General features: G+C 43.1%; 1 protein-coding gene across 1 annotated transcript in view; it reads left to right on the forward strand.

The window, feature by feature from the left end:
- Positions 1 to 814: 814 nt before the first annotated feature.
- SACM1L (SAC1 like phosphatidylinositide phosphatase) overlaps positions 815 to 26,951 on the forward strand; it is a 180,997-nt gene continuing 154,860 nt past the window's right edge. The window contains exons 1-5 of the mRNA XM_053467324.1: positions 815 to 1,078; positions 3,847 to 3,944; positions 13,006 to 13,080; positions 18,179 to 18,306; positions 20,107 to 20,256. Of these exons, the coding sequence (XP_053323299.1) occupies positions 1,050 to 1,078; positions 3,847 to 3,944; positions 13,006 to 13,080; positions 18,179 to 18,306; positions 20,107 to 20,256 (480 nt within the window). The 5' untranslated portion in view covers positions 815 to 1,049. The remainder of the gene's footprint in view (positions 1,079 to 3,846; positions 3,945 to 13,005; positions 13,081 to 18,178; positions 18,307 to 20,106; positions 20,257 to 26,951) is intronic.

The raw sequence follows: 26,951 nt of genomic DNA on the forward strand, positions 1-26,951 counted from the left end.
CTCGTGCCGGACAACCCTTTCTACACACCACGTTGCAGTCTTGACTGCAGTACCATGGGGTTTCAGCCTACGAGATTCCAAATTCATTAGCTGGGACCCTCTTCCGTTTGTTGGTTCCCCTATGTGCCACTATGTCACCGCCATATATCTATGGCCTTAGAATCTGTTCTGCCGCAAGTGTTGGGCTTCTGATATCCGCACTATTTTCTCTCCCTCCTTGCGCGTATAAGGCCCTTGTGCATTTGTGTTACTGGTACTTTTGTTGGTTAGATGCGTTTTTGTATATTATAACAAGACACAGACTGTATATGTCATGAAACATCTGCTTTTATTACTCTGTCACATGCTGTGCCTTTTTGTCAATAAAAATCTTTTAAAATAAAAAAATAATGACATCTAAAGAAAGCCCTCCCTATCCTGAAAAAAAACGATATATATTGTGTATGGGTTCAGTAAACGGGAAAGAAGACACAGCTAAACACTAGCACCGCAGAAATGTTACAACAGCCATTGTCACGAAGGGTACAAAAATAAAATCAGCCATTGCCACGCAGGGGTTAAATACAGTGTAATGTACCTGCATCCTTAAGGATTTAATAATATAGGTAGTTTGGGGCTGGTATGTCCCTGTAACTCTAAGGCCGTTTTTTTGTCATTGGTTTTCTGTTGTTAAAATAGCAAAATACACTTACTTTATCAATCTTTGTACGTTGTGCCTTTATTGAACAAGCACCCCAACGGTTTGTAATAGTGTATAGCATTAGTCTCTGTCGCGAACGCGTTTCAAGAAAGTTTGACACGTTTTACCTGCCGTCCCTCTGTCGACGTCAGTAAGCGGATGTTTAACATAGAGGACCTATTTTGATCCCTCATCGGCTTCTGTAGCGTCTAGTGCCGGGGACACGTCATATGGAGCAAAGTATATTTTATTAGTGGAGCGGATGTTTTTGCCTCTTGTAATAGTGCTTACGTAGAATTATACTTTTGTTTTGAAAACTAAATATATATATACACGTACACACAGCTGACTCCATCTGAAATAGTTGATCATGTCCCTGGTCTACGAAAATCTGAAATTGTGAGTATCGAGGGCTTGGATTGTTTGGCTAGTGTTTTGAAAATGGTGGTGTGTATATATATATAATATGTCTACGAGTTCGTGTGTGAGTGTGGAATTTTAGTGCTTGACGCTTTGCTGATAGATACAGAACCGGAAGTACATTGCTCTGTAATGAGTTGCTTCATGGCAAGTGCGAGCTGAAGGGCAGTGGGGAAGAGGATAGGTTGTTGATAGTTGATGTGTGATTAGTAAAATTATGTTTTCAAATTTAAAACAAATAATATATGCATCACATAAATGTTCTTGCATTACACAAGTGTCAAAAATACAAATTGCTATTGTAAATACTATGAATTGTACCTAAGATAACCAAATCTGTACATTATATTACAGTATCACACATTTATCAGTTGTTTATCTGTGACCAAAATATCCACAGACTTGTCAAATATTGTGGTCCAACTGTGGTAAACAAACATTTACATTGCAACAACCATGTACGACGCGACCAGAATTTACTGTAAATTATAAAGAAAAACGCGCTCATTAATGTTGGTGTTTTTACATTTTGATTACATAACTGATAACTATCAGATCATTGATCAGTGACATTTTAGGTCACTGGTTATTGTTGGATTCAGTCAGTGGCCTAAACTTGTCACATGTGATCTAAATGGTTACAGTTTTTCTTTATTTTACATTGATTTTATTATTAACTAGTTTAACCTAATGAATTGCTGGTATGGTTAATAGAATGCAGTTACATAGAAATTATTCTTTGTCTTGCTGCTACATCAGTCATCAGAACAGTGCTTTTATATTATATATTTATACCGTGATTATAAGACGACCCCCCAAAATCTAAATATTAATTTAGGAAAAAAACAAAAAGCCTTAATATAAGACTACCCTATAGGAAAAAAAGTTTTACTAGTAAATATTAATTCATGTAAACAATTTTCTCATATTTAATAAAAGCTATGATTGAGAAAAATATATATTTTTTTATTTCCTTTTATTTGCCAACCTGCCCCCCCCAGTTATGCACATCTGCCCCCAAGGTTGCCACTCTGCCCCAGAAATGCCTTAATCCCCCTTTATTTGCCACTCTGCCCCATGATGTGCCTTTTAACCCTCTATATGCCACTCTGCCCCATGATGTGCCTTTTAACCCTCTATATGCCACTCTGCCTCCAGAAATGTCTTATGCCCTCCTATATGCCACTCTGCCCCATGATATGCCTTTTAACCCCCTATATGCCAGAGTGGCATATAGGGGGTTAAAAGGCATTTCTGGAATATATATAAATATATATATATATATATATATAATCTGCTAACAGCAATCAAACTCCTATCAAGCCAAGGCAGACAGTACATGCTGGAACCTGGGGATGATAGGAGTTTGAGTACAGCCTCCCTATGCCATGCTACCACCCCCCCCTTACACATCTATGCTATCACACACACACTCATTCACAAACATTTAAATACCAATTAATTCCATTAATCACACATACACACACACACACACACACACACACACACACACACACACACACACACACACGCTCAACCCCCCCCCCACCCCCTTACCTGAACTGCAGATCTCCCACTCGCAGACTTCTGCAGGGGCCCGGCTGTGCGAGCAACTTCTCTGGCCCCACCCCCAGAGGAAGGAGGGGGAGGCAGAATTATGTGACACTCTGCTAGCTTCCTGCTGCTAATAGCAGAGACGCTGCTTGGGACCAAAGCACTGGTAAGCAGCCTGGCCCCAGCAGACATTTTTTTGGGGTCTAATTAGAAGACGACCTCGATTTATAAGACGAGGGGTATTTTTCAGAGCATTTGCTCTGAAAAAAACCTCGTCTTATAATCAAACAAATACGGTGTATATATATATATATATATATATATATATATATATATATATATATATATATATATATATATATATATATATATATATATATATACACACACTGCAACAGGTTCACCTAGAGAGCTGTAGTAACTCCCAGAGATCACCCACATGTATCCTCCTGTTGTCCCCGGAATAACTTCTAGCACCAGTCAGCATGCGCACCTTGGAACCCTGCTATGTGTACCCAATAAGTAGACACAACTACCTTGAACTGAGTACAGCAGGAATGAACAGTTTATTGTTGTAAAACATAGACTCATATAGCCACAGAACTTCATTAACATAAATCAACAGTGATAAACAGGTACATGTAGACAACCCAACCTTTAATCCCCTTTAGCTACTGAATATCCCCCGGCAGCCATCCTGTTAATGGGATTAGGTTACACAATGGAGTTCCTGCCTGTTTGGCAGCCAGGCTGGAGCCATCTCTGACTACCTTGGGGCCCTGTCACACACACTATGTCTTAATCTGATACTTTTCTTCTAACCATCACTATAAGTGTTTTCAATTGGGGTTTATTCACTAATGAGATGTTTGTCAGAGGAGTTGTAGTTACAGCTCAATCTGTCTTTTCTTCATTATGAATGGCCAACAATGGCAAGTTTCAGCAGCAAGGATGGCCCTGCATAATCGGTGAGGACACTTTGCTGATTTATCTATGCATTATATAGGACCAGCCGAGCTTATGAAGTCAAGGAGTTGAAACCAAGACTCTCCTGACAACCCTTTCTTTAATGAGTTAACCGCAGTGTCAGTTGAGAAAAGTTACAGCTTTTTATCCAGTTACAGCTTTTTATAGCTTTTTATCCACGGTATTTATATATCTTCATCATATAAACTATTGTTTCTTTCTCTTAGGCACATAACTCCTGAACGATTTTATGTCGAAGCATGTGACAATGGAACAGAGGATGTCCTGTCAATAGACAGAGTGTCAACCGAAGTCTCTCTTACAGGTTGTCATATACATATTTTTCTTATCTGGAAAGTGTTATATATTTTTTACATTCCAGTGCTCAGCATGTATAAGGATTATGCCAAAATGTAATCTTGGGATGTTGGGCAGGGAATTGCCTTCCCATGGCTAGTTTCATTTCTTGATTAGAGTTTATTACCACAGGGTTTTGTGTGTTTTATTTGTTTAAATTTATTTGACAAAAATTGAACAACATGCAAAGTGAACAGAAGAAAAATCTAAATCAATATTTGGTGTGGCCCCCCTTTAAAACAGCATTAATTCTTGTAGGTAAACTTGCTCATAGCTTTTTAAGGAACTCGGCAGGTAGGTTGTTCCAAACATCTAAACAGTTCTTCTGGGGAATTAGGCAGCCTCTGTTTCTCCTCTCTCTCTTCGAGTAACCCCAGACAAACTTAAGGATGTTGAGATCAGGACTCTGTGGGGACCAAACCATCACTTCCAGGACACCTATTTTAAGAAAAAATTCTCACTGCACATAAAAACCAATGTTGTTTGCCAAGCGAGAGACGCTTTGTTTTAATTACATTTTTATAATTACTATGTGATTATATTATTATAATTATATAAAACTATTAAATTAAAATCTTCATTGCATGGACATATTAAGCCATTTTTTACTATCAAAATCAAACAACCAAGTTCTCAGGTCTTAAGGTCATTAAATTATTATCACTGCAGTATATGTACATTTTCTAAACTACTTCCTTCTTTGATTGTCTACACGCCACATTTTGATCTTTTTTATGCAAATGAAAATAAAGCTGCGGGGCATGTTCACGAAAACATTTCCATCAAACTCTTCTTTTCTTATCAGATGAGATAACAGGAGCAGATAATCAGTACAGCAATAACAGATAATCAAACAAATAAGATTATTTCTATTCAAATATGTTCAGCAATAGCAAAAAAGATTGACCAAAGAATCCCTTGTTTCCAACTCTGTCCCTGCTAAGTGCTGGCCAGTAGTATGTAGGATGCATACAATCCAATTTTATAATCATGGCATGTCCTATGAGATATCTATCCCGATTAATGAATTGGATTACGTCTGAGTGTGTATTTATCCTATATACTGGCAGGTTACATGTGGCACTCTCTGCAACACTCATGACCAATATCGCTTCCCCCCCCCTCTCCTTCCTTCCTTCCTTCCTTCCTTTTCTCTCTCCTTCCTTCCTTTTCTCTCTCCTTCCTTCCTTTTCTCTCTCCTTCCTTCCTTTTCTCTCTCTTTCCTTCCTTTTATCTCTCATTCCTCCCTTTTCTCTTCCTTCCTTCCTTCCTTCCTTTTCTCTCTCCTTCCTTCCTTCCTTTTCTCTCTCCTTCCTTCCTTTTCTCTCTCCTTCCTTCCTTCCTTCCTTCCTTTTCTCTCTCCTTCCTTCCTTCCTTCCTTCCCTCTCTCCTTCCTTCCTTTTCTCTCTCTCTCTCTCTATCTCTATCTCTATCCTCTCCATCCGTACACTATATGGACAAAAGTATTGGGACACCTGGCCATTACACCAACAGGGGCTTTTATGACATCATATTCTAAATAGACATTATGTAGTTGGTCCCCCCTTTGCAGCTATAACAGCTTCCGCGCTTCTCGGAAGGCTTTCCACAAGCTTTTGAAATGTTTCTGTGGGAAGTAAAGCCCGTTCATCCGGTAGAGCATTTGTGAGGTCAGGCACTGATGTTGGATTAGAAGGCCAGACTCACAATCTCAGTTCGAGCCCTTCACAGAGGCGTTCGATGGGATTGAGGTCATGATAATTTAATCTCCCATCTCCTAGAATGGGTGGTCTTGTGAGTGTATGCAAGACATGTATTGATTTATGCTTTCTGGTGTCAGTAGAGGTATCTGTGGTAGTGATGGGAAGTTCGGATCATTAAAGTGAATCGGATCATTTCGATTCGTTCACTGAAACGATCCGATTCATGATCCGAATCTTCGGATCACTCAGTGTGACTCACAGGAGTTACTGTTTTCCAGTAACTCCGTGCAGGCACACTAACGATTGGCCCCGCCCCTTTGATTATGAATCCTCCCCCCTGCCTCCAGTGATGTCAATGAAGGCAGAGAGTCGTTCAAAGATTCGGATCTTACAGGGATCCGAATCTTACAGTGATCCGGATCATTGTATGATCCGGATCATTGTATGATCCGGATCATTGTAAGATCCGGATCTTTGAACGACTCTCTGCCTTCATTGGGATTCTAATCATTCAGAGAATATCACCATACATTAATAATCACTGCCCCCAGGATTTACATGCACCTTAAGCTAACTTTATTAAATTAATTAAATTAACCCTCACTATTAAATTAACCCTTAACACCCCATCAACCATGTCTGCTCCTAAAATTAACCCTTAACACCCCATTAAGCATAACTGCCCCCAAATTAACACTAAAGACCCCATTAAGCATAACTGCCCCTAAATTAACCCTAAACACCCCATTAAGCATAACTGCCCCTAAATTAACACTAAAGACCCCATCAACCATACCAATTTATTAGGTAATTGATCTGGAGTACATGCAATTAATTTAGGGGCAGTTATGGTTAATGGAGTATTTAGGGTTAATTTCAGGGGCCGTTATGGTTAATGGGGTCTTTAGGGTTAATTTCAGGGGCTGTTATGGTTAATGGGATCTTTACGGTTAATTTCAGGGGCAGTTATGGTTGATGGGGTATAAGGGTTAATTTTATGCTGATGACTGAGGGTTAATTTAATTAATTTAATAAAGTTAACTGTAGGTGCACTTATAGGTAAAGGGGGGCAAACTTAGGGGAATTTAAATCCCGGGGGCGGTGTGAACATTATTAATGTATTTATTTATAAAAGTATGGTATCAGTAATATTCTCTGAATGGTTCGAATCTCTGTAAGATTCGGAACCTTGTAAGATCCGGATCCCTGTAAGATTCGGATCATTCGACTCTTCGGATCATTCGAATCATTGAACCAGTCTCTGACTCTATGAGTCATCGTTCCTCTGTGAATTAATGAGCTGTAACCTGACCCCAGAGTCTGTGTCTGAGTGCTCTGCAGATGACTCACAGCTCTAGGATCAGGTTACAGCTGAATGATTCACAGACTGAACCGCTACAAATGAATCGTTCAGTCTACTGAACCGATTCATCCGGATCACTAAAAAGAACCGGATCAAATGAACGATTCGTTCATGATCCGGACATCACTAATCTGTGGTGAGCAGTTAAATGAGGCAAACATCTGATTTTCCCTGCCATCCCAGGTGACACAAGGACAAGGATAGACTCCTCCTCCGTACCTGATAGGGCAGGACTCCAAACTTTAAAAGGGCCCTCCCCTCCTACTAACACCAGTGTTTTTTCCTGCCCTACCAGGTAGGGGACTCGTCTACCTTTTTATTATTTTCTAGGCTCTAGGTTGAGCCGTTTCCCCGGGCTAAGCCCCCATTCCTGGGGGATACCTTGCACCTCAGCCTGATGGCTGGTGCTGCGTCGCCCAGCGCTTGTTCCGGCGATGATCTCGGCCGCGGCGGCACCGTCGTCCCGGCGGTGTTCGCGGCCGCGGCGGCGGCGCCGTCGTCCCGGCGGTGGCCGCGGCGGCGCCGTCGTCTCGGAGGTGTTCGCGGCCGCGGTGGCTCCGTCGTCCCGGTGGTTATCGCGGCCCCCGGCGGCGCCGTCGTCACGGTGATCGCGGCGGTGCCGGCACCCCGGCGGTGTTCGGCTGTACCGGCGTCCCGGCGGTGATCCTGGCCGCCGTCCTGGCGGTTAGCGGCAGCTCCACCGGCCGTGTGTACGGAGATGCCAGCAGGTTGCCAGCACCTCCTATAGCCGGGGACGCCTGCCGGTCTGTGTTTCAGCCACTAGATGCCGCTGTTGCGGCTTACTGGCTTCGGCCAATATGGTGTCTGCTGTCTTCCGATTGGGCTTCTGCACTTCTGGTTGTGCATTCCAAGCCTCGTTTTGGTCAGAATTTGAAAATTTGGCGCCAAACTCTCTGCTGTTGCAGATTCCAGCCTAATTTCAGCTCCTTTTTCACTGTATATATGGAAGGTAAGCTATTTGAATGCTGTGTGTGTTCCTGCTGCTTCTTTTGGTCAGGTGCTGTTGCATCTTTCATCATGTCGGCCCCTGATAATTCTGAGCCGCCCTCTGTTGAGGACAAGCCCAAGAAAGCTGTTATGAAGTCTAAACATGCCCAATGCTCCGGGTGTCACAAGGCTTTGCAGGATTCAAGGAAGAAACTCTGCTCCGCTTGCCTGAGATCTGTAGCGGATTCTGAGCCGTCTGGGGGTAGGGAATTTTTGGTCTGGCTTAAAGAGGAGATGCAGTCTACCTTCTCTGCCTTCCGTCAGACGGTTCCTGTTCCTGTTCCTGCCTATCATCACCTTCCCGCGGTACAAGACCCTGCTCTCCTGGGGCGTCAGCCTTTGTTCTCAGACTCTGAGTTTGATTATCCTGAGGTAGAGGAAGGTTCCTCAGAGGAAGGAGAGATCCGGGAGGAAAGTTCTTTTTTGTTCCCGGTGGAGGAAATTGAGACTTTGATTTCTGCTGTGAGGTCAGCTATGCATTTGGAGGAGGCCTCCACCCAGAAAAATGACTCTTTCTTTGGTGCCAGCTTCTCCAAGCAGTCTGCCTCGTTCCCTGTTCATCCTGCACTTTCTGACGTTATCAAGCAGGAATGGAACCACCCGGAAAGGAGGGTTAACATGTCCAGACGGGTTAAACGCATGTTTCCCTTTGATGAGAACTTTGCTGATTTTTGCGCTACCCCGCTGGTGGATACTGCTGTTATGAAGGTCTCCAGAAAGACTACTCTGCCCCTTGAGGATGGCTCTCATTTTTCTGACCACATGGAAAAGAAAGCCGAAGCTGCAGTTAAGAAATCTTTCGAGGCTTCGGCTGCGGCCTTTAAACCTGGAATTGCTTCTGCCTCAGTTTCCAGAGCTGTCAAGATTTGGCTCTCCCAGATCGAAGAGGATATTGCTGCCAAAACCTCCAGGGAGACTATCCTCAAGAATGTTGCTGCCGTGAGATTGGCCGTGGATTTTCTCTGTGATGCTTCAATCGAAAACATCAGAATGACAGCCAGAGCTTCGGCGCTTTCGGTGGCAGCTAGAAGAGCCTTGTGGCTTAAGGCCTGGGCGGCGGATAATGCCTCTAAGAACAGGCTTCTTAATATCCCTTTTAAGGGCAAGACTTTATTTGGGGAAGAGCTGGAGTCCCTTTTGGAGAAGACCACAGGGGACAAGCATTGGATGCCTCAGCGAAAGCCTCCTTCGAAAAGACGGCAGTCCTTTCGGCCTTTTTTCCCGGGACAATCTAGAGGCCATAGTTCTAGATTCAACCCCTCGTCTAGAGAGCAAAACTTTCGAGGCAGATTCCCTCGGGGAAGGGGGAGATTTGACAGGATCGCCTTCCCCAAAGCGTTTCAAGACCCCAAGAACGCTGCATGACGCCTTCTCCATTCCGGTGGGAGGAAGACTTCGTTTTTTCACCGACAGTTGGTTCTCACTCACCCGAGACCCCTGGGTGAGAGCCGTTGTATCGCACGGCTATCAACTTCAATTCCGGACCAGACCTTCGGACCATTTTTTGATCTCCCACCTTCCTCCAGACCAGGTGAAGCGGTCGGTCCTGTTTTCCACCATTCATCAGTTGACAGACATCAGAGTCCTGGTTCCTGTTCCTTGGCCAGAACAAGGCCAGGGGGTTTATTCTCCGGTTTTTCTGGTCCCCAAGAAACCGGGTGGCCTTCGCTTAATCATAGACTTGCGTTTTTTGAACCGTCACCTCCAGTTCATCAGGTTCAAGATGGAAACAGTGAGATCCACCCTCGACACCTTATGCCTCAACGACTTCATGGCTTCATTAGACCTAAAGGATGCATATTTCCACGTTCCCATCCATCCGTCTCATCAACGTTTCCTGAGAGTGGCGATTCCTCGGGGTTCAACTGTCCAGCATTTCCAGTTTCAAGCCCTGCCATTCGGTTTGTCAGCAGCACCAAGAGTTTTCACAAAACTCTTGGCAGTCGTGGCGGCCCATCTCCGTGTTCGGGGTATCTCAGTCATTCCTTATCTGGACGATTGGCTTATCCATGCCCGGTCGGCGCAGATTCTTCGGGTTCATCTTTCCACGGTGGTCAACACATTACAAAGTCTCGGCTGGATTCTGAACTGGGACAAATCCTGCACCATTCCCTCTCAACATCTAGTGTTCCTGGGTCTTCGCCTGGATTCCTGCTCCGGGAAGGCTTTCCTTCCGACTGCCAGAATAGAGGGGATTCGATTCCTAGTACGCAGAATTCGCTCTGCGCACCGCAGCCCCTTACGGTTATGTATGTCCCTGCTGGGCAAGATGGTCTCCGCAAATTATGCAGTGCCCTGGGCTCTGGCCCACATGAGAATACTTCAGAGATTTGTCCTCAACCATCTAGAAGACACCCCCTTGGCTCTGGACAGGCGTGTCTGTCTTCCTCCGCAGGTCAGAGCTTCCCTCTCCTGGTGGCTCCAACGGAACGTCCTTGCAGCCGGGAAAAGATGGTCTCTTGTCTCCAAGGTACTTCTCACCACCGACGCCAGCATCAAGGGATGGGGAGCTACGTATCAAGACCTGTTTGTGCAGGGTCTCTGGTCTCCAGCTACAACACTTCTTCCCTCAAACTGTCTGGAGTTACTTGCAGTAGAAAAAGCTCTGCATCACTGGGAGCATCTGCTCGCCGGCAAGGACATTTTGCTTCGTTCCGACAATCAAGCAGTGGTAGCCTATGTCAACAGACAAGGGGGCACAAGAAGTCCTCAACTTCTCCGTATATCGCTCAGGATTTCCTTTTGGGCAGAGGCCCATCACATGACTCTGTCCGCCGTTCACCTCAGAGGAACTTTGAATTCTCAAGCAGATTTCCTGAGCAGAACTCCTGTGCTAAGCGGCGAGTGGGCTCTGCATCCGAGAGCCTTCAATCTAATCGTCCAAAGGTGGGGCTTGCCCGAGATCGACCTAATGGCTTCCAGAGACAATGCTCAGGTTCCGGTCTTCTTTTCCCTCAGGCCTCAGGATCATCCCTTGGCAATAGATGCCTTCTCACAGGAATGGGATTTCCGTCTCGCATACGTTTTCCCTCCGTTTGCCCTAATCTCCAGGGTCCTGCAGAAGATCAAGAAGGACCACGCCTCTGTGATCCTGATTGCACCAGACTGGCCGAAGCGAGTCTGGTATTCCGACTTGATCGCTCTAGGTCTCTCTCCCCCTCTGAAGCTCCCAGCTTGGAAAGACCTTCTACATCAGGGTTCATTCCTACACCCAAACCCTGCCGTGTTCCACCTGACGGCCTGGAGATTGAACGCGGACTGCTGAGAGCGCAAGGTTTTTCTTGTCAGGTGGCTGAGACTCTTCTGCAGAGTAGAAAGAAGGTTACCTCTCTGCGATACATTAAGATCTGGAAGAGATTTCACAGTTGGTGTGGTTCCAAGGGGATTTCGCCAACTTCCTGTTCCTCTGCCTCTATTCTGGATTTCCTCCAGGAAGGATTCGACTGTGGCCTTCAGCCTTCTACGATCCGGGTACAGATTTCTGCCATCAGTGCTCTCCTCGGGTTCGAGCTTATATCTCTGCCTGTGATCAGACGTTTTGCCAAGGCCATCGTCAGGATACGTCCTCGTTCAGTCACCAGGATGGTTCCGTGGGACCTGAATCTCGTCCTTCGAAGACTCACATTACCTCCTTTTGAGCCTCTTCAGTCGGTTTCCCTGTATCTATTATCGCTGAAGACGGCCTTCTTAGTAGCCATTACTTCCGCTCGTCGGATTTGTGAACTCCAGGCTTTGTCTACGAAGGAACCGTTTCTCCGTTTTTTCCCGGATAAGGTGGTTCTCTCTCTGCCACCTGAATTTGCACCCAAGGTTCAGTCGGCTTTCCACAAGAACCAGGAGATTGTGTTGCCTACCTTTTTTCCTGATCCTGGCTCGGCTGAAGAAGAAGTTCTTCACACTCTGGATCTGAAGAGATGCCTCACCATCTATTTGGAACGGACTCTACCCCTGCGTAAGTCCTCTCGTTTATTCGTGGCCTCTTCAGGGCCCAACAGGGGCATCAGTATCTCCAAGTCTTCCATCGCCAAGTGGATTGTTGCAACCATCAACTTGGCATATTCTGCAGCCGGCCAACCTGCTCCTGTGGGGATCCGTGCCCACTCTACTAGGGCGGTCTCCACTTCCTGGGCTGAAAGATGTTGCCTTTCGCCTGACCAGATCTGCAAGGCGGCTACTTGGCGGACTCTCCACGCTTTTGTGCAGCATTACCGTCTCGACCATATGGCTCAGGAGGACTCTCTTTTTGGTCGGAAGGTCCTTGAGGCTGTTTTGTCTCCTTAGTTTGCCCACCCTTCTTCTTTGGTAAATCTATCCTTGTGTCACCTGGGATGGCAGGGAAACAGGAAGTTCTACTTACCGAGAGCTTCTTTTCCCTGTCAATCCCTGGTGACACATTTTTTGTTCCCTCCCTTCTTTTCAATAAACTTTGTTGCATCAGATTTCTTTGCCTGTGTGGTCTTTGATATTCACTGGTGTTAGTAGGAGGGGAGGGCCCTTTTAAAGTTTGGAGTCCTGCCCTATCAGGTACGGAGGAGGAGTCTATCCTTGTCCTTGTGTCACCAGGGATTGACAGGGAAAAGAAGCTCTCGGTAAGTAGAACTTCCTGTTTCCAATAGCAATAAATAAATGCTCTAGCCTGAATGCAGTAAAGTACCAATCCGAAGATACCTGGAAGGGACAATTGTGGTCCCCACCTGGGTACAAAAAACCTAACAAACATGAGAAGACTCTTTCTACCTAGCTGGTAGGGCATGAAAATGTGGAGTAGTTACAGGGGAGGGTTTTTTTTTATAGGTTTCTTCCTTCTTTACCTAAGTCAGGAGGGGAAGTCTCTGTATCATTGCTGCCAGTAAAGTAAGAGAGAAAAACATTTTGATATGTTTTTGTTGGGTTTTTGAATGTTTGACCTACTATTTATCTACTTTATGTTATGCAACACCTAGACATTTTCAAATTCCCATTTTTTCCCCCACCAGTAAAGAATGACATACCTCCATCTGCAATAACAAGACCAATACATGGTATTTTAGGTACAATTCGACTAGTTGCAGGTAAGCACCATTGATTATTAAATATATATTTTGTAATTGGCATTTGTCGTGCTATTTTCATGTTGTGTTAATGGAATATATGTCAGTTTCCCATATTAAGTAACTATATTTAACCACTTCGTGGCAATGGATGTTTTAACATTTCTGTCTTTCTTTAAATGTCATTGATTTGATTGTATCATATCATTTACTATAAAAATTTGCTAAATAGATTCTATTGCTTTTTTCTTCACGTTATGGGGCAATAATTACATGTAGCCACCAAAACGTTGGCTGTGCTGATTTAAATAAATTGGTGTTAAACGCGCTTTACTACAAAGACCCGTGAGTGCCCATTTTTCTTTGGTTACATATATCTGGCTATTTTTGGAGCAGCCGCTGCGGGGTCCAGTAGCCTCCGCTCTGGTGACCGGTGGCGATGCGCAAAGACAACCTCCGCTGCTGCCGGCACTTCCTCGGGACCTTCTATGACATAGCGCCGGCATCACATGACCTTCCGGTGCTCATTCATAGAAGTCCCAGAGGGAGTGCCGGCAGCAGTGGAGGTTGTCTGCGTGCATACTAGACACCATGGAATCTAAAGCATAAGGGGACAAGTCTTAGGAAGCACTGGTAAGTCAGGGGAGGGTAAGAGCGGCATATGGGCGTTTAAAATGAATAGCAGGGAGGTAGCGTGACATATAGGGGATTAAAAAGAATACCAGGGAGGCAGAGCGGCATATAGGGGGTTAAAAGGCATATCTGGGGCAGAGTGGCATATTAGGGGGTTAAACGGCATATCTGGGAGGTAGAGTGGCATATAGGGGGTTAAAAGGAATATCAGGGAGGCAGATTGGCATATAGGGGGGTTAAAGGGCATATCTGGGAGGCAGATTGGTCTATAGGGGTGTATAAGGCATATTTGGAGGCAGAGTGGCAAATAGGGGTGTATATGGCATATTTGGGGGCTGAGTGGCATATATTAGGGTATATCACCTTTGTTGCCAAGGTTTAGACATTAATGACTGTGTGAGTTATTTTGAGGGGACAGCAAATTTACCCTGTTATACAGGCTGTACACTCACTTCTTTACATTGTAGCAGTGTGTCATTTCTTCAGTGTTGTCACATGAAAAGATATAATAAAATATTTACATAACCACCAGCCTTTACCTGATTGATTGAGGGCTGAAGGGACACATATGGGAGGTTCGCAATTTTAAATTTATAATTTTGACATTTGATCTTCTTGTTCCTGTGTCCTATTTGGGATATCTTTGAACCGGATCAATTCAGTGTACTCCAGGCTATTTCAAATACTAGTATTTTATCTCTTAACATGAGCTAATTCTACCACCAGCCTTTGTCAGATTGTTTGAGTGTAGCACATTTTTGGGAGTTTTGACATCTGGTCAGTCTGTGCCCATGTCCTATTTGAAACAACCCATCGGTATTTCAAAGGCCAGTATTTTAACTCCATGCCGGAATTTTTGTAAAGACGCAGTGTTAATTTTAGGACTTGCTCATAAAAATAAATGTTTTTTTTATCACATTGCGATAAGTAAGCTACATTGACATTGCCCATTGTAATCTGCATCATTGCTGCTGCCCTGCTTAAATAATTAATTGTCTAGGTATTCCACTTTTTTGCATTATTATCAATCTTTTGTTTGTCTATATTGAATTATTAGTACCCTGTTAGCTATCCTCTCCCCTCCATGTCTGTGTTTTTTTTTGCGGGGTTATTAATCAGTTGGTAACTACTTAACAAGCAGCCATCCCTGTATCAGAACTCGCATTGGAGACACAAGCCTCTTAAAGGCGCCAGACACTTTCCATTTGTGTGCCACTTTCTATCTATGTGCCAATTTGCCAAGTGCCACTGTATAGGAGTTTACAAGGGAGTTCCCCAAGGAGGGAACCAAGGACAAGGAAGGACAAAGAGGAACTTGGATGCTCCATCAATCAATACTCCACTGGACCGTCATCAAGTGCTGCCTACTGCTCATTGTGTTTCCCGTCACCTTCTTTCCTTTTCCCATCACCATCTCCAATTACCATGTTCGCAGTCCTCTTGTTCCTCTTCTCACTTTCCTCTATTATAAGTAGAGCAGTTCTCTCTCCAGCCACCAGTATCTGCACCAGACACTTTTCAACTTCACCTCCTCTCTTTTCCCCACCCTCCCTCACTCCCAGCAATCTCTCCGCTCACACAAGTCCTATCCCCACCTTCTCTCACTGCCTTTTTCTTCTTTTAGCAGCAAGGGATATTTCCCCAGATTCTGGCTATCCTTTGTTGCCCTCTTCCCTATTCTCTCCCACTCAACATTCCAGAAACTTCAGTAATATTGTCTACATACCCTGTTCTTCTCCATCACTTTATTTCTCCTCATTTGAAGTCCATGCTATCTGACTATTTAATCCCATCTATTTATGCATTGCTGTTATATATACTGTCCTCATGGCCCGGTTAGCATCTTTCTTGATCACTTCTTATGGCTTCCTCTCCTCTGGTGTTACTTATGTCATCCTTGGGGACTTCAACATCCCAGCTGACACCCCTTGATTTCAAAATGTATTTATATTAGGGCTGCAACAACTAATCGATAAAATCGATAATAATCGATAATGAAATTCGTTGGCAACGAATTTCATTATCGATTAGTTGAATATATATATATGTGTGTGTATATATGTATGTAGTATATATATATTTTGTTGTGAATCTAGGCGCCAGCTAAAACAGTTAGGAGCCAGGATTTTTTTTTTAAACTAACAGTTGGTTAGGAGTGATCTGATCATCAGCCCACTTACTAAACTCACAGCATTTGACCTGGAAGCACCCTGGACTTTCAGGTCAGTGCTGTTTTTTGTTGTTTTTTTTTTATTTTATTATTTTTTAATAATGTTTAAATGTTAACCCCTGCAATGCCACGAATGTGTTATACACAATTGTGGAATTGAAGGGGTTAACGCTGCACTGTCGCTCTCATGGAGCGATCAGGCAGCAGGGGGTGTTGGGGCTGGCCTCCACACTCATGTGGAGACCAAAGAACCCTCTCCCCCTGTCCCTGAAGCTGCCTCTGGCAGCTGGGAAGCAATTGCTGGTCCATAGACCAGCCATTCCAGAGGGGAGTCTCTGATGACTGCTGTAGGCTTCCATGCCTACAGGAGTCAACAAAGGGCTTGTGGGGGGGGCTCGTTTTTGCTGTTGCTGGCCTGCCTGGGCTTCCAGGCAGGCCACCAGCAGCAGAGCCCCGTACAAAACGGGAATTAACCCCTAAAATGCCGCTGCCCTGTTGCTCTCATGGAGCGATCAGGCAGCAGGGGGATGTTGTGTCAACACTGAACCCCCTTTCCTGAAGCTGCCTGTGCCAGCTGAAAACTCTATTGCAGGTTTTCCTGCAATCGCGGTTTCAGCCTACAGGATCACTCCGTGGGAGTGATCTCAGGCTCGTGGGCGGGCTCCGAGTGGCTGTGCTGTCTGCCCAGACTCCTGGGCAGACAGCAGCAGCAGCTGCATTTGTTTTGTGGATGTAAGAGGCTGACAAACCCGACCTGGTGCCTGGGATTTGTCGAGCCCTGGAATACGCTATCTGTATTCAACCTGCAGGGGGACCTTCTTGGGAACCTGTTTATTTTTCTAGTGGGTGCTGCCCCCCGCTATACATAATACCTTGCAAATCTCGGAAAGGAGTGACAGCCATACAGAAGGGAGATTTATAATGAGTGCATATCTGACTGTGATACGCACAAAGTTTCATCCCAGACAAATGAAGAGCACTAAGTGGCCTTTTGGTATTAGCAGTTGGATTTCCAACCAAAATTGGTCTTAATTCTGCTAGTCTGTTTTTCTTCGGTGAGCAGATTTACAATCTATACAGCTCCTTGACTGGATACAATACCGTATTTGCTCGATTATAAGACAAGGTTTTATTCCAGAGCAAATGCTCTGAAAAATACCCCTCGTCTTATAATCGGGGTCATCTTAAAATCAGACCTCAACTAGGTCTGACTGTGAGACTAAGATCCAGATCCCCCGCAGGGATGCAGGGGACCTTGATCCTCCTGTCTCCAGAGTTCCCCGTGATCTCTGACAGCCGGGGAAGGTCTGCGCAATGGACGCGGACAACCCCCGCTGCTTACCGCACCTCCTCCCGGCTGCAGCGGAAGTTGTGTACACGTATCGCCTATATCTCTACACGCTGCCCAGACTACGCACCGGGGACTCAGAAGCTCCGGTAAGTTTGGAGGAGGGAGTGTTAAATGGGGGAAATACGGCATTTCTGGAGGCAGAGTGCTCTGTGAAATGCCTTTGGTCTCCACATGAGTGTGGAGGCCAGCCCCAACACCCCCTGCTGCCTGATCGCTCCATGAGAGCGACAGTGCAGTGTTAACCCCTTCAATTCCACAATTGTGTATAACACATTCGTGGCATTGCAGAGGTTAACATTTAAACATTATTAAAAAATAATAAAATAAAAAAAAAACAACAAAAAACAGCACTGACCTGAAAGTCCAGGGTGCTTCCAGGTCAAATGCTGTGAGTTTAGTAAGTGGGCTGATGATCAGATCACTCCTAACCAACTGTTAGTTTAAAAAAAAAAAATCCTGGCTCCTAACTGTTTTAGCTGGCGCCTAGATTCACAACAAATTTGTCAAGCCCTGGTGTATTCAACCATGCAAGTTCTAATTCATTGTTTTATATACCACCACCATATTCTGTAGCATGAGGAGGTAATATAAATTAGGGCTGCAACTAACGATTATTTTAAGTGTTTTTTTTTTTTTGTTTTTTTTTTTTACTAAGAATAGGCCGTATTGGCCTATATTCGAGCCGATACGATAAAAACTAAATATTTTTCTCAATCATAGCTTTTATTAAAAATAAAATAGTTCACATAGTTTACATGAATTAACATTTATTGGTAAAACTTTTTTTCCTATAGGGTCGTCTTATATTCAGGCTTTTTCTTTTTTTCATAAATATTCAGATTTTGGGGGGTCGTCTTATAATCGAGCACATACGGTAATATTGAAACACAATCGCTATTAAATTTAGAAAAATTTTAAAAGCTGATGACTGTTCTCATTCATAAATAATGTGTTTATTTTACCAGGAATGTATCTCATTGTAATAACCAAAAAGAAGAAAGTAGGAGATCTACTTCAGCATGCTATATGGAAAGCTTCAGACTTTGATGTAATTTCCTATAAAAAAACAATGCTACATTTGACTGATACTCAGGTGAGTACATACTATATAAGCTGTATTGTGACCACAGTGTAAGATTTTACAAAATGTTTTACACGAGTGCTGACACATAAGGAAATGTTTCAAAAAGGGTTGTACAGAAAAGGTAAAAAGCAGTATATCATATAAAACTGCTTCCACTCTGCTTAAAAAAAATAATAAATTATTTATATATGCATTGGCAAGCTTCTTGTGAGCCTATACAGGTTCCCCAAGCACCCTGCCTACAAGCTTCCAATTTTCCTACTATTCTTGCTATCTCAGTACCCTCCTGTGCACAGTGTTCCATATGTTTCCCTGCCTCCAAGATAGTATAGCCTTATTAATCAACCAGCTGTGTTGGCTCCTGGGCAACCATCGCTTTTGCCCTGCCTTGTCATGCAGGTTTGAATAATTAAACTAAAATGTCACAGGTGTGTATTTACTAAACTAAGAGTTTAGAAACTAAAATCAACTGTCTTCATTGTGAATTCTTCTTAGGAATCTATAGTGAATTAAGGTTTGTTCAGTCTATGATTGAAGGTATTCAATACCAACAACTAACTAACTTGCTTTCTGATGATCACCTATTACAGATGATGTGTGTAGTCTGGTTCGCTCATAGTACTGCAGGGCTCGACAAATTTGTTGTGAATCTAGGCGCCAGGTAAAAAAGTTAGGAGCCAGGATTTTTTTAAACTAACAGTTGGTCAGGAGTGATCTGATCATTATCAGCCCGCTTACTAAAATCACAGCGTTTGACCTGGAAGCACCCTGGACTTTCAGGTCAGTGCTGGGTTTTTTTATTATTATTTTAACCCTTTCAATGCTGATGTTCCATTGGAGCACAGCATTGACTGATATTTAGTCCCAACAAGCTTGTGGGGACAAATGTTAACCTCTGCAATCCCACGAATGTGTCATACACAATTGTGGCATTGAAGGGGTTAACACTGCACTGTCGCTCTCAGGGAGCGATCAGGCAGCAGGGGAGGGTTGGGGCTGCTCTCCACACTCATGTGGAGACCAAAGAACCCTCTGTCCCTGAAGCTGCCTCTGGCAGCTGGGAAGCAATTGCTGGTCCATAGACCAGCCATTCCAGAGGGGAGTCTCTGATGACTGCTGTAGGCTTCCATGCCTACAGGAGTCAACAAAGGGCTTGTGGGGGGGGCTCGTTTTTGCTGTTGCTGGCCTGCCTGGGCTTCCAGGCAGGCCACCAGCAGCAGAGCCCCGTACAAAACGGGAATTAACCCCTAAATGCCGCGATCGCGGCATTGAAGGGGTTAACGCTGCACTGTCTCATGGAGCGATCAGGCAGCTGGGGGAGTGTTGTGTCAGGTCCCCACACTTGTGTGGAGACCCAATCAACACACAACCCCCTTCCCTGAAGCTGCCTGTGGCAGCTGAAAACACGATTGCTGGTTTTGCAGCAACCGCGTTTTCAGCCTACAGGCTCACTCCGTGGGAGTGATCTCAGGCTCGGGGGTGGGCTCGGAGTGGCTGTGCTGTCTGCCCAGACTCCTGGGCAGACAGCAGCAGGAGACAGCAGCAGCGCCCCCGTGTGGTGACTCAGCCTCTTACATCCACAATTTTTTCTGGATGTAAGAGGCTGACAAAACCTAGGCGCCAGGACAAAATTCTCTGTCGCCATGGTGACCTGGCGCCTGGGATTTGTCGAGCCCTGTAGTACAGTACTATAAGTCAAGTTTACTTTAATCATTTTCTTTAAGGATTTGTCACATATTTTCTTCCTTTTGCCATTGTAATGACTGTGCTTAAATGTTCAGTAGGTACTAATGGTAGTTCTTTGAACAGTTGCAGGATAATAAAACCTTTCTATTAATGATCAATCATATTCTGAGTGTGGATGGATTTTACTTTTCAACAACGTATGACATTACCCACACGCTGCAGCGATTAGCAAATACAAGCCCTGAATTCCAAGAAATGAGCCTCCTGGAAAGGGTAAGTTAAAAGTAGTATTTAGTATTTTTCCCATTTTCTGCAGTTTCCTGGATAATGCTGGTTCTTTAGGAAAACAGTCATTTCTACTCAAAATTAGATTGTATCAGAAAACTCATATTGCTTTATTTCATGTAATAGTTATTGTTATGCTTAAGTTACCTACCAGTCTTATGGGAGGGTTAACAAAACATGTTTGTGACGGATCGTCCTGTGCCCCAGACTGGACACATCCGCCCGTCAGCTCCTTCCCTCTCCCAGTAAGCGGACACACTGTGGCTGTCTGAAGAAAGCAGTCACAGACCAGCACTTCCCTCAATCATGAGACAGGACTTCATGCATTGAGGTTAAAAACAGAACTCTCTTTATTAGAAACACACAGAATTTATATACAATCTCCATTCACTGTGCACCGAACCCAACCCCCAATCCCATCAGCCACATCCCCTCACAAATCCCATCAGCCACATCCCCTCACAAATCCCATCAGTATACAGGAGATGTATCAGGTGAGGGGATTAAGGGATACAATGGGTTCCCCCACCTGTGTTATCCCCCCCTGTAGTGCGGGTGCCGTCTGGGCAGACAGGGCTGTTCTGGCTGATTAAGAGCCCCAGCCAGATTATAGGATCGTCTCTTTGAAGGCTGGAGCTGCAGCCACATTCAATCAGGGTACAAATAAATATAATAATAATAATAATAATAATAACAGTGAAGATCAGACATGGTTCTTCACAATGTTGTATGTCAACTTAGATCTAAATATCTTGCAATTGACAGATCCTGACCTGCATGTACTGTGGAATCTGACCTAGCCCCATTGTAAAGACCAGGTTCTCCAGAAAAAAACATTGCCTGAGATATCTTCAAGTTGTTAACAATTGCTGTGCAATTTTGGGCACCTATTCTAAAGAAGGGTATCATAGCACTAGAAAGGGTGCAGAGGCGGGCTACAAAATTAATAAAAGGAATGGAGCACTATACTTATGAAGAAAGGTTAACAAATTTAAATCGGGTTAGTTTAGAAAAACGGCGCCTCAGAGGGGGATATGATAGCCTTATATAAATATATTCGGGGCCAATACAAACCATTATGTGGAAATCTGTTCATAAACAGGAATAAGCATAGGTCACGTGTTTAGACAGGAAGAAAGGCGATTTAGTCTAAGGCAGAGGAAAGGGTTTTTTACAGTAAGGACAATAAGGAATTGGAATTCTCTGCCTGCAGAGGTAGTTTTATATCTAAGTCTGTACAGACGTTTAAACTGCAACTGGATGGATACTTGGAAAAACATAATATTCAGGGATATACTCTTTAATTATGGGGAAGCAGCTTATTGATCCAAGGAGAAATCTGACTGCCATTTTGGGGTCAAGAAGGAATTTTTTCCCTGGTTAGTGCAAAATTGGAAAGAGCCAAACTGGGGTTTTTTGCCTTCTTTTGGATCAACAGCAACAAAGTAACAGATATAGGAAAGGCTGAACTTGATGGACGCATGTCTTTTTTCAGCCTATATAACTATGTAACCGATATTCATAGTTATACTGTAAAAAAAAAAATGCATAGGGTTCCAATTTAGACATGTAATATGTTCTATAGGATGAGAGGGTGCTCCACACATTGATAGTAAACACCCATTGTAATAATAATAATAATATAGCAATTATATTGCGAAGAATATGAGGCAAGGTTTGGTCAAAGAGTTTACAACCTTAATTATTAACACAATCATAAACAGGCTGGGCTCCTCACTTCCCACATATGTGACAAGCTGTAGTTTTAAAAGGTGTGAATATCTGAGAAATTTGAATTTCTTTTTTTTTGGAACTATTGCTTTCTGCTAACTTCTGTTAGATAAGTGCTTGACTAATCCAGGAACAAGGCAGTCATGGGTCTTAGCTTTTTAGAGCTGGTTCCTAAAATGTTATTGCCATTTTATATTGATTTCTCTAAGTTTAGCTCCTTCTGGTGCCTGAAAAATAGCAAGCGAGCTTGTGTGCCGTCAACTTTCTCAAGCCCTTTATTACATACAGTGCTCCCAAAAAGTATATGCCCCCTCCCAATTTCCTCTTTTTGCTTATTTGTCGCATTTAAATGTTTCAAGTAATTCAGCTAATTTCAATATAATAAAGACAACATAAGTAAACACAACATTCAGCTTTTTAATGACCATTTAATTAATGTATTGAAGGTAAAGAGTTAATTAAAATCTAAACCACCCATATGAAAAAGTAATTGCCCCTAAACCTAATAACTTGTTATGTCACCCTTGGCTGCAACAACGCAATCAATCAATGTGATAACTTATAAATAGTCTTTTACATCCTTGTGGGGGGTGGTTTATCTCACTGTTCTTGGTAGAACTGTTTTAGTTTAGTCACGTTGGAGGATTTTCTAGCATGAACTGGCTTATTCCAAAAATATATAGTTGGTTGAGTTTGGTGCAGAAGAACTTGACTGGCTCACACAGAGCCCTAACCTCAACCCAATCGAACACCTTTGTGATGAACTGGAACTGAAGTTGCGAGTGAGGCCTTCTCGTCCATCATCAGTGCCTGACCTCACAAATGCTGTACTGGAGGAATAGGGAATGTTTCCAACAGAAACACTCCGAAATCTTGCGGAAAGCCTTCCCAGAAGAATGGAAGCTGTTATAGGTGCGAAGGGGAGACCAACTACCTATTTATGTCTATGTATTTAGAATGCAATGTCATAAAACAGGGACTGTTGGTGTAATGGTCAGGTGTCCCAATCCATTTGTCCATATAGTGTACTTCAAGACAGGTTCTATTAATTTATGTTGAGTGGGGCTGCAACAACTAATCGATATAATCGATAAAGAAAATCGTTGCCAATGAATTTAATTATCGATTTATTGAATCGATTTTTATCGATTATATAATGAGGGTTTTTTTCAGAGCAAATGCTCTGGAAAATACCCCTCGTTTCATAATCAGTTTCATTCAGTGTTTCACAGCAGTTACTACTTACCAGTCCCTCCCTACAGTCACTGAGGATTGACCCCGCCCCTTTTTTCTCCCAGTCCCTCCCTGCTAAGCAACTCATCTAACTGAGTATAAAATTGATATTTGGGCTGCTGAAAGTTAGGGGAGGTGGGTTAATTTTAGGGGCAGTTATGGTTAATGGGGTGTTAAGGGTTAATTTAGGGGCAGTTATGGTTGATGCGGTCTTTAGGGTTAATTTAGGGGCAGTTATGGTTAATGGTGTGTTTAGGGGGAATTTAGGGGCGGTTATGGTTGGGTCATTAGGGTTAATTTAATGGCAGTTATGGTTAATGGGGTGTTTAGGGTTAATTTAGGAGCAGTTATGGTTAATGGGCTGTTTAGGGTTCATTTAGGAGCAGTTATGTTTGATGGGGTTGTTAGGGTTAAATTAGGGACAGTTATGGTTAATGGGGCCTTTAGGGTTAATTTAGGGGCAGTTGTGGTTAATGGGGTCTTTAGGGTTAATTTAATACTGAGATTTAATTTAATAAGGTTAAAATAAGGTGCAGTTAAAGGGGGGCAAACTAAGGGAAATCTAAATCCTGGGGGCAGTGAAGATTAATCCTGTATTTATAAAAGTATTCTGTCAGTGTGCTGTGAACAAGTCTGTGAATCTATGAGGGCACTGGGATATCTGAGGGGTATAAGGCATATCTGGGGAGGATGGAGTCACATATCTGGGGATATAATGCATACTGGGGTATAAGGCATATCAGGGGGCACAGTGGTGTGTCAGGGGGTATAAGGCATATGTGGGAGGCAGTGTGGCATATCTGGGGGTATAAGGCATATCTGGGAGGCAGTGTGGGAAGCCTGGGCTCAAATCTGCATAACTGGGGGGGGGCAGGTTGGGAAATAAAAACAAATGCATTTTTATCAGTTTTTTATTCTGCCGTTTGTTTTTAACATCATGTTTGTTTATTAAATTATTTTAAATAAATGAAAAATTTCCTTTTTTTTTTTTTTTATCCAATGAATCGATTAATTGAAAAAAACGGCCAACTAATTCATTATGCAAATAATCGTTAGTTGCAGCCCTAATATTGAGATTCAACAGGGCCGGCAATCATAGTGCTTTGATGTGTTTAGTGAAATTGAACACAATTATCAATTATATTTGGTTAATTGGTTGATTTTGTTTAGTAACCAAAGTGGGAGTTACTTTTTCACATAGGCCAGGTAAGGTTGGGTAGATTTTTTCCTTCTATACATGAAATGTCATGTCTTATCTTTTATGTCATCTTTGTCCCAGAGCAATTTTGGCAGGAGGTAAAGTGATGGACAAATTCCTCCAAATTTATCAACTCAGGTGCGTGCTGCCGTTAAATAGCTGTTTTCGCCGCGATCTGCGGCTTTGCAGCATCCACGGAAGCCTCACAAGTGAGGCTGACCGTGGATCTGGGGATCCCGGCTAAAACAGCTTGAGAAGTGATCGGAATCGCTTCCTAAGCATAAACTGTGTTGCTGACATACCTCAATATCGAGGTGTATAGCAACACATCCCCCCTACCTCGATAGTCTTGTGATTGCTCTGAAGAGCAACCACAAGTGCCATCATGTAAATGATGTTGCCGTCATTCACAGGATGGCATTAACAATAAAAAACTGAATGAGCTCAAAGGGTCTATCCAGACCCTCTTGAGAACTCTCGAGCTCCTCCTGCAGGTTGAATGCAGGTACTGCAAGTTCAATGAAGCCCAGCTCACTAATCAGGGTGATTAGTAAAAATAAATAAATAAATAAATAAAAAACATTTTAAATTTTTTTTTAAAAAAAAACATGGTAACATGTAAAAACTAAAAGTTTTTAGTGAGCAAGTCCTGCAATTCTTTATCTTCACAAAAATTCCCGCATGGAAAGAGTTAAAATATTGGCATTATAAATGCCCATAGGGTGTCTAGTTTTAAAACGTATGATTTGATGGAGTAAATTGAATTGGCCGGGTTCAAAGATGTCCCAAATATGGGACATGGGGGCAGTAGGACCAGATGTCTAAATGGCAAAAAAATACACACCTCACAAAGGTGGCCTTTTACCTCCCAAATAACCCAACAAACCCATGCATGTGGAGTATCACTGCGCTCAGGAGATGTTGCTTAACACATATTGGGGTGTTGTTTGACACGGACATATACCAGGTGCAGTAAATTTATACCTGAAGTACAACGTGTGTGGGAAAAAAAATACCAAAAAAATGTACTACCATAAAGTTTGACAAAGGCTGGTGGTAAAATTAGTGCATGGAAAGGGTTAAATTACCAGCATTTCAAATACCTTGGGTTGTCTAGTTTTTTGTTTTTTTCAAACTTCTTTTTATTTAAAGTTTTTTTCTTTTTTATGTTTTCTTTGGTTCGTCACGATAAGGATACAGAAAGAAAGAAGGGGGAGTCACAAATAATGCAGTGTCAGATCCATGGTAAATTTCAAATGACAAACATATTCACACAGTGCATGTGAAGGGGTACAGAGCCAACACAACATGAATGTCGTATAATAAATATAAGTAAGAATCTGTAGGAGTTGAGGATATGTAGCAAAGAGAACGAAAAGCATGAGTAGTCCTCAACATTTGAGGAGAATGACCTAGTATCAAGTAGAGGTCCACAAAGAGGAGGTGAGATGGTAATGTGTGTGTCAGCAATATGGGTAGGTGTAGAGGTTCTCGTCGTGAGGTAAATATGACCCTATGTATCCATAGACGTGAACGTGTATAAATGTAGTCGGAAATGAAACGGAACATAACAAACAAAAACAGATAAACCCTCTGCTCATCCTGCGTGGTGGTAAATAAAAAAAAAAAAAATAAAAAAAAAAAAAGGGGGGGGAATTGCCCATTATTAAACACCATGTTGTGCACAGCGACAGAACCTATGCAGGTACAATTGGAGTTCTGCCTTGAAAAAGTTGGAGACTGTACCACGAGGTATGTTGAAAAGCGGATTGGATCAACAATTGTGTGTCTGTTTTCAATGTGGAAATGAATGTGCCCCAAGTGTCAAAAAATTTACTGGTGGATTTTTCTTTTGTCAGCGTGGCATCTACCCAATCCATCCGAAATAGGTAAAACAATTTGTCTTGGAAAAGAGTGAGAGTGGGTGGTTGAGGTCGGATCCAGTGGTGAAGTATACATTTACGGGCCACAGCAGTAACAATATGTGTGAGGTTTTTTTAGAAGAATGACCAGTAGGACCAACCATACCAAACATCGCCACCTCAGGAGATAGCGGAAATGATACAATCTTGTGGTTCAAAACAAAAGTATGTACTTGGGACCAGAAAATTTGAATTAAAGGACATTGCCAGAAAGGAGTGTGCATTTTCAGCATTGCATTTAGGACAATTAGAGGTTGGCCGCAAACCCAGTTTGTGGAGACGTTCAGGAGAAAAGTATACATCATGAGTTATTTTATAAGCCATTTCCTTATACGTCGCCACTGGCAGAACAGAGGAGGCGGTAACGGTAGCTTTACATATGTCATCTCTGGCAACAGTCGGTATGTATTTTGTCCATCTGTCCAGTCCACCAATCTTGTCAGTCGAGTCACATGTAGATCGAATAAACTTATATAAAAAACTGATGGAAGGTGTATGTCCTCTGTGTTTGTAAATGTGTCGGTCAAGAAGGTTGTGCCAGTCATGGCGGGTGAAATGAGCAGTGACCGAACCAACATAACTTTGAAGCTGCAGGTATG

This window comes from Spea bombifrons, chromosome 5, assembly GCF_027358695.1.
Source record: "Spea bombifrons isolate aSpeBom1 chromosome 5, aSpeBom1.2.pri, whole genome shotgun sequence".
In the NCBI taxonomy this organism is placed as follows: domain Eukaryota; kingdom Metazoa; phylum Chordata; class Amphibia; order Anura; family Pelobatidae; genus Spea; species Spea bombifrons.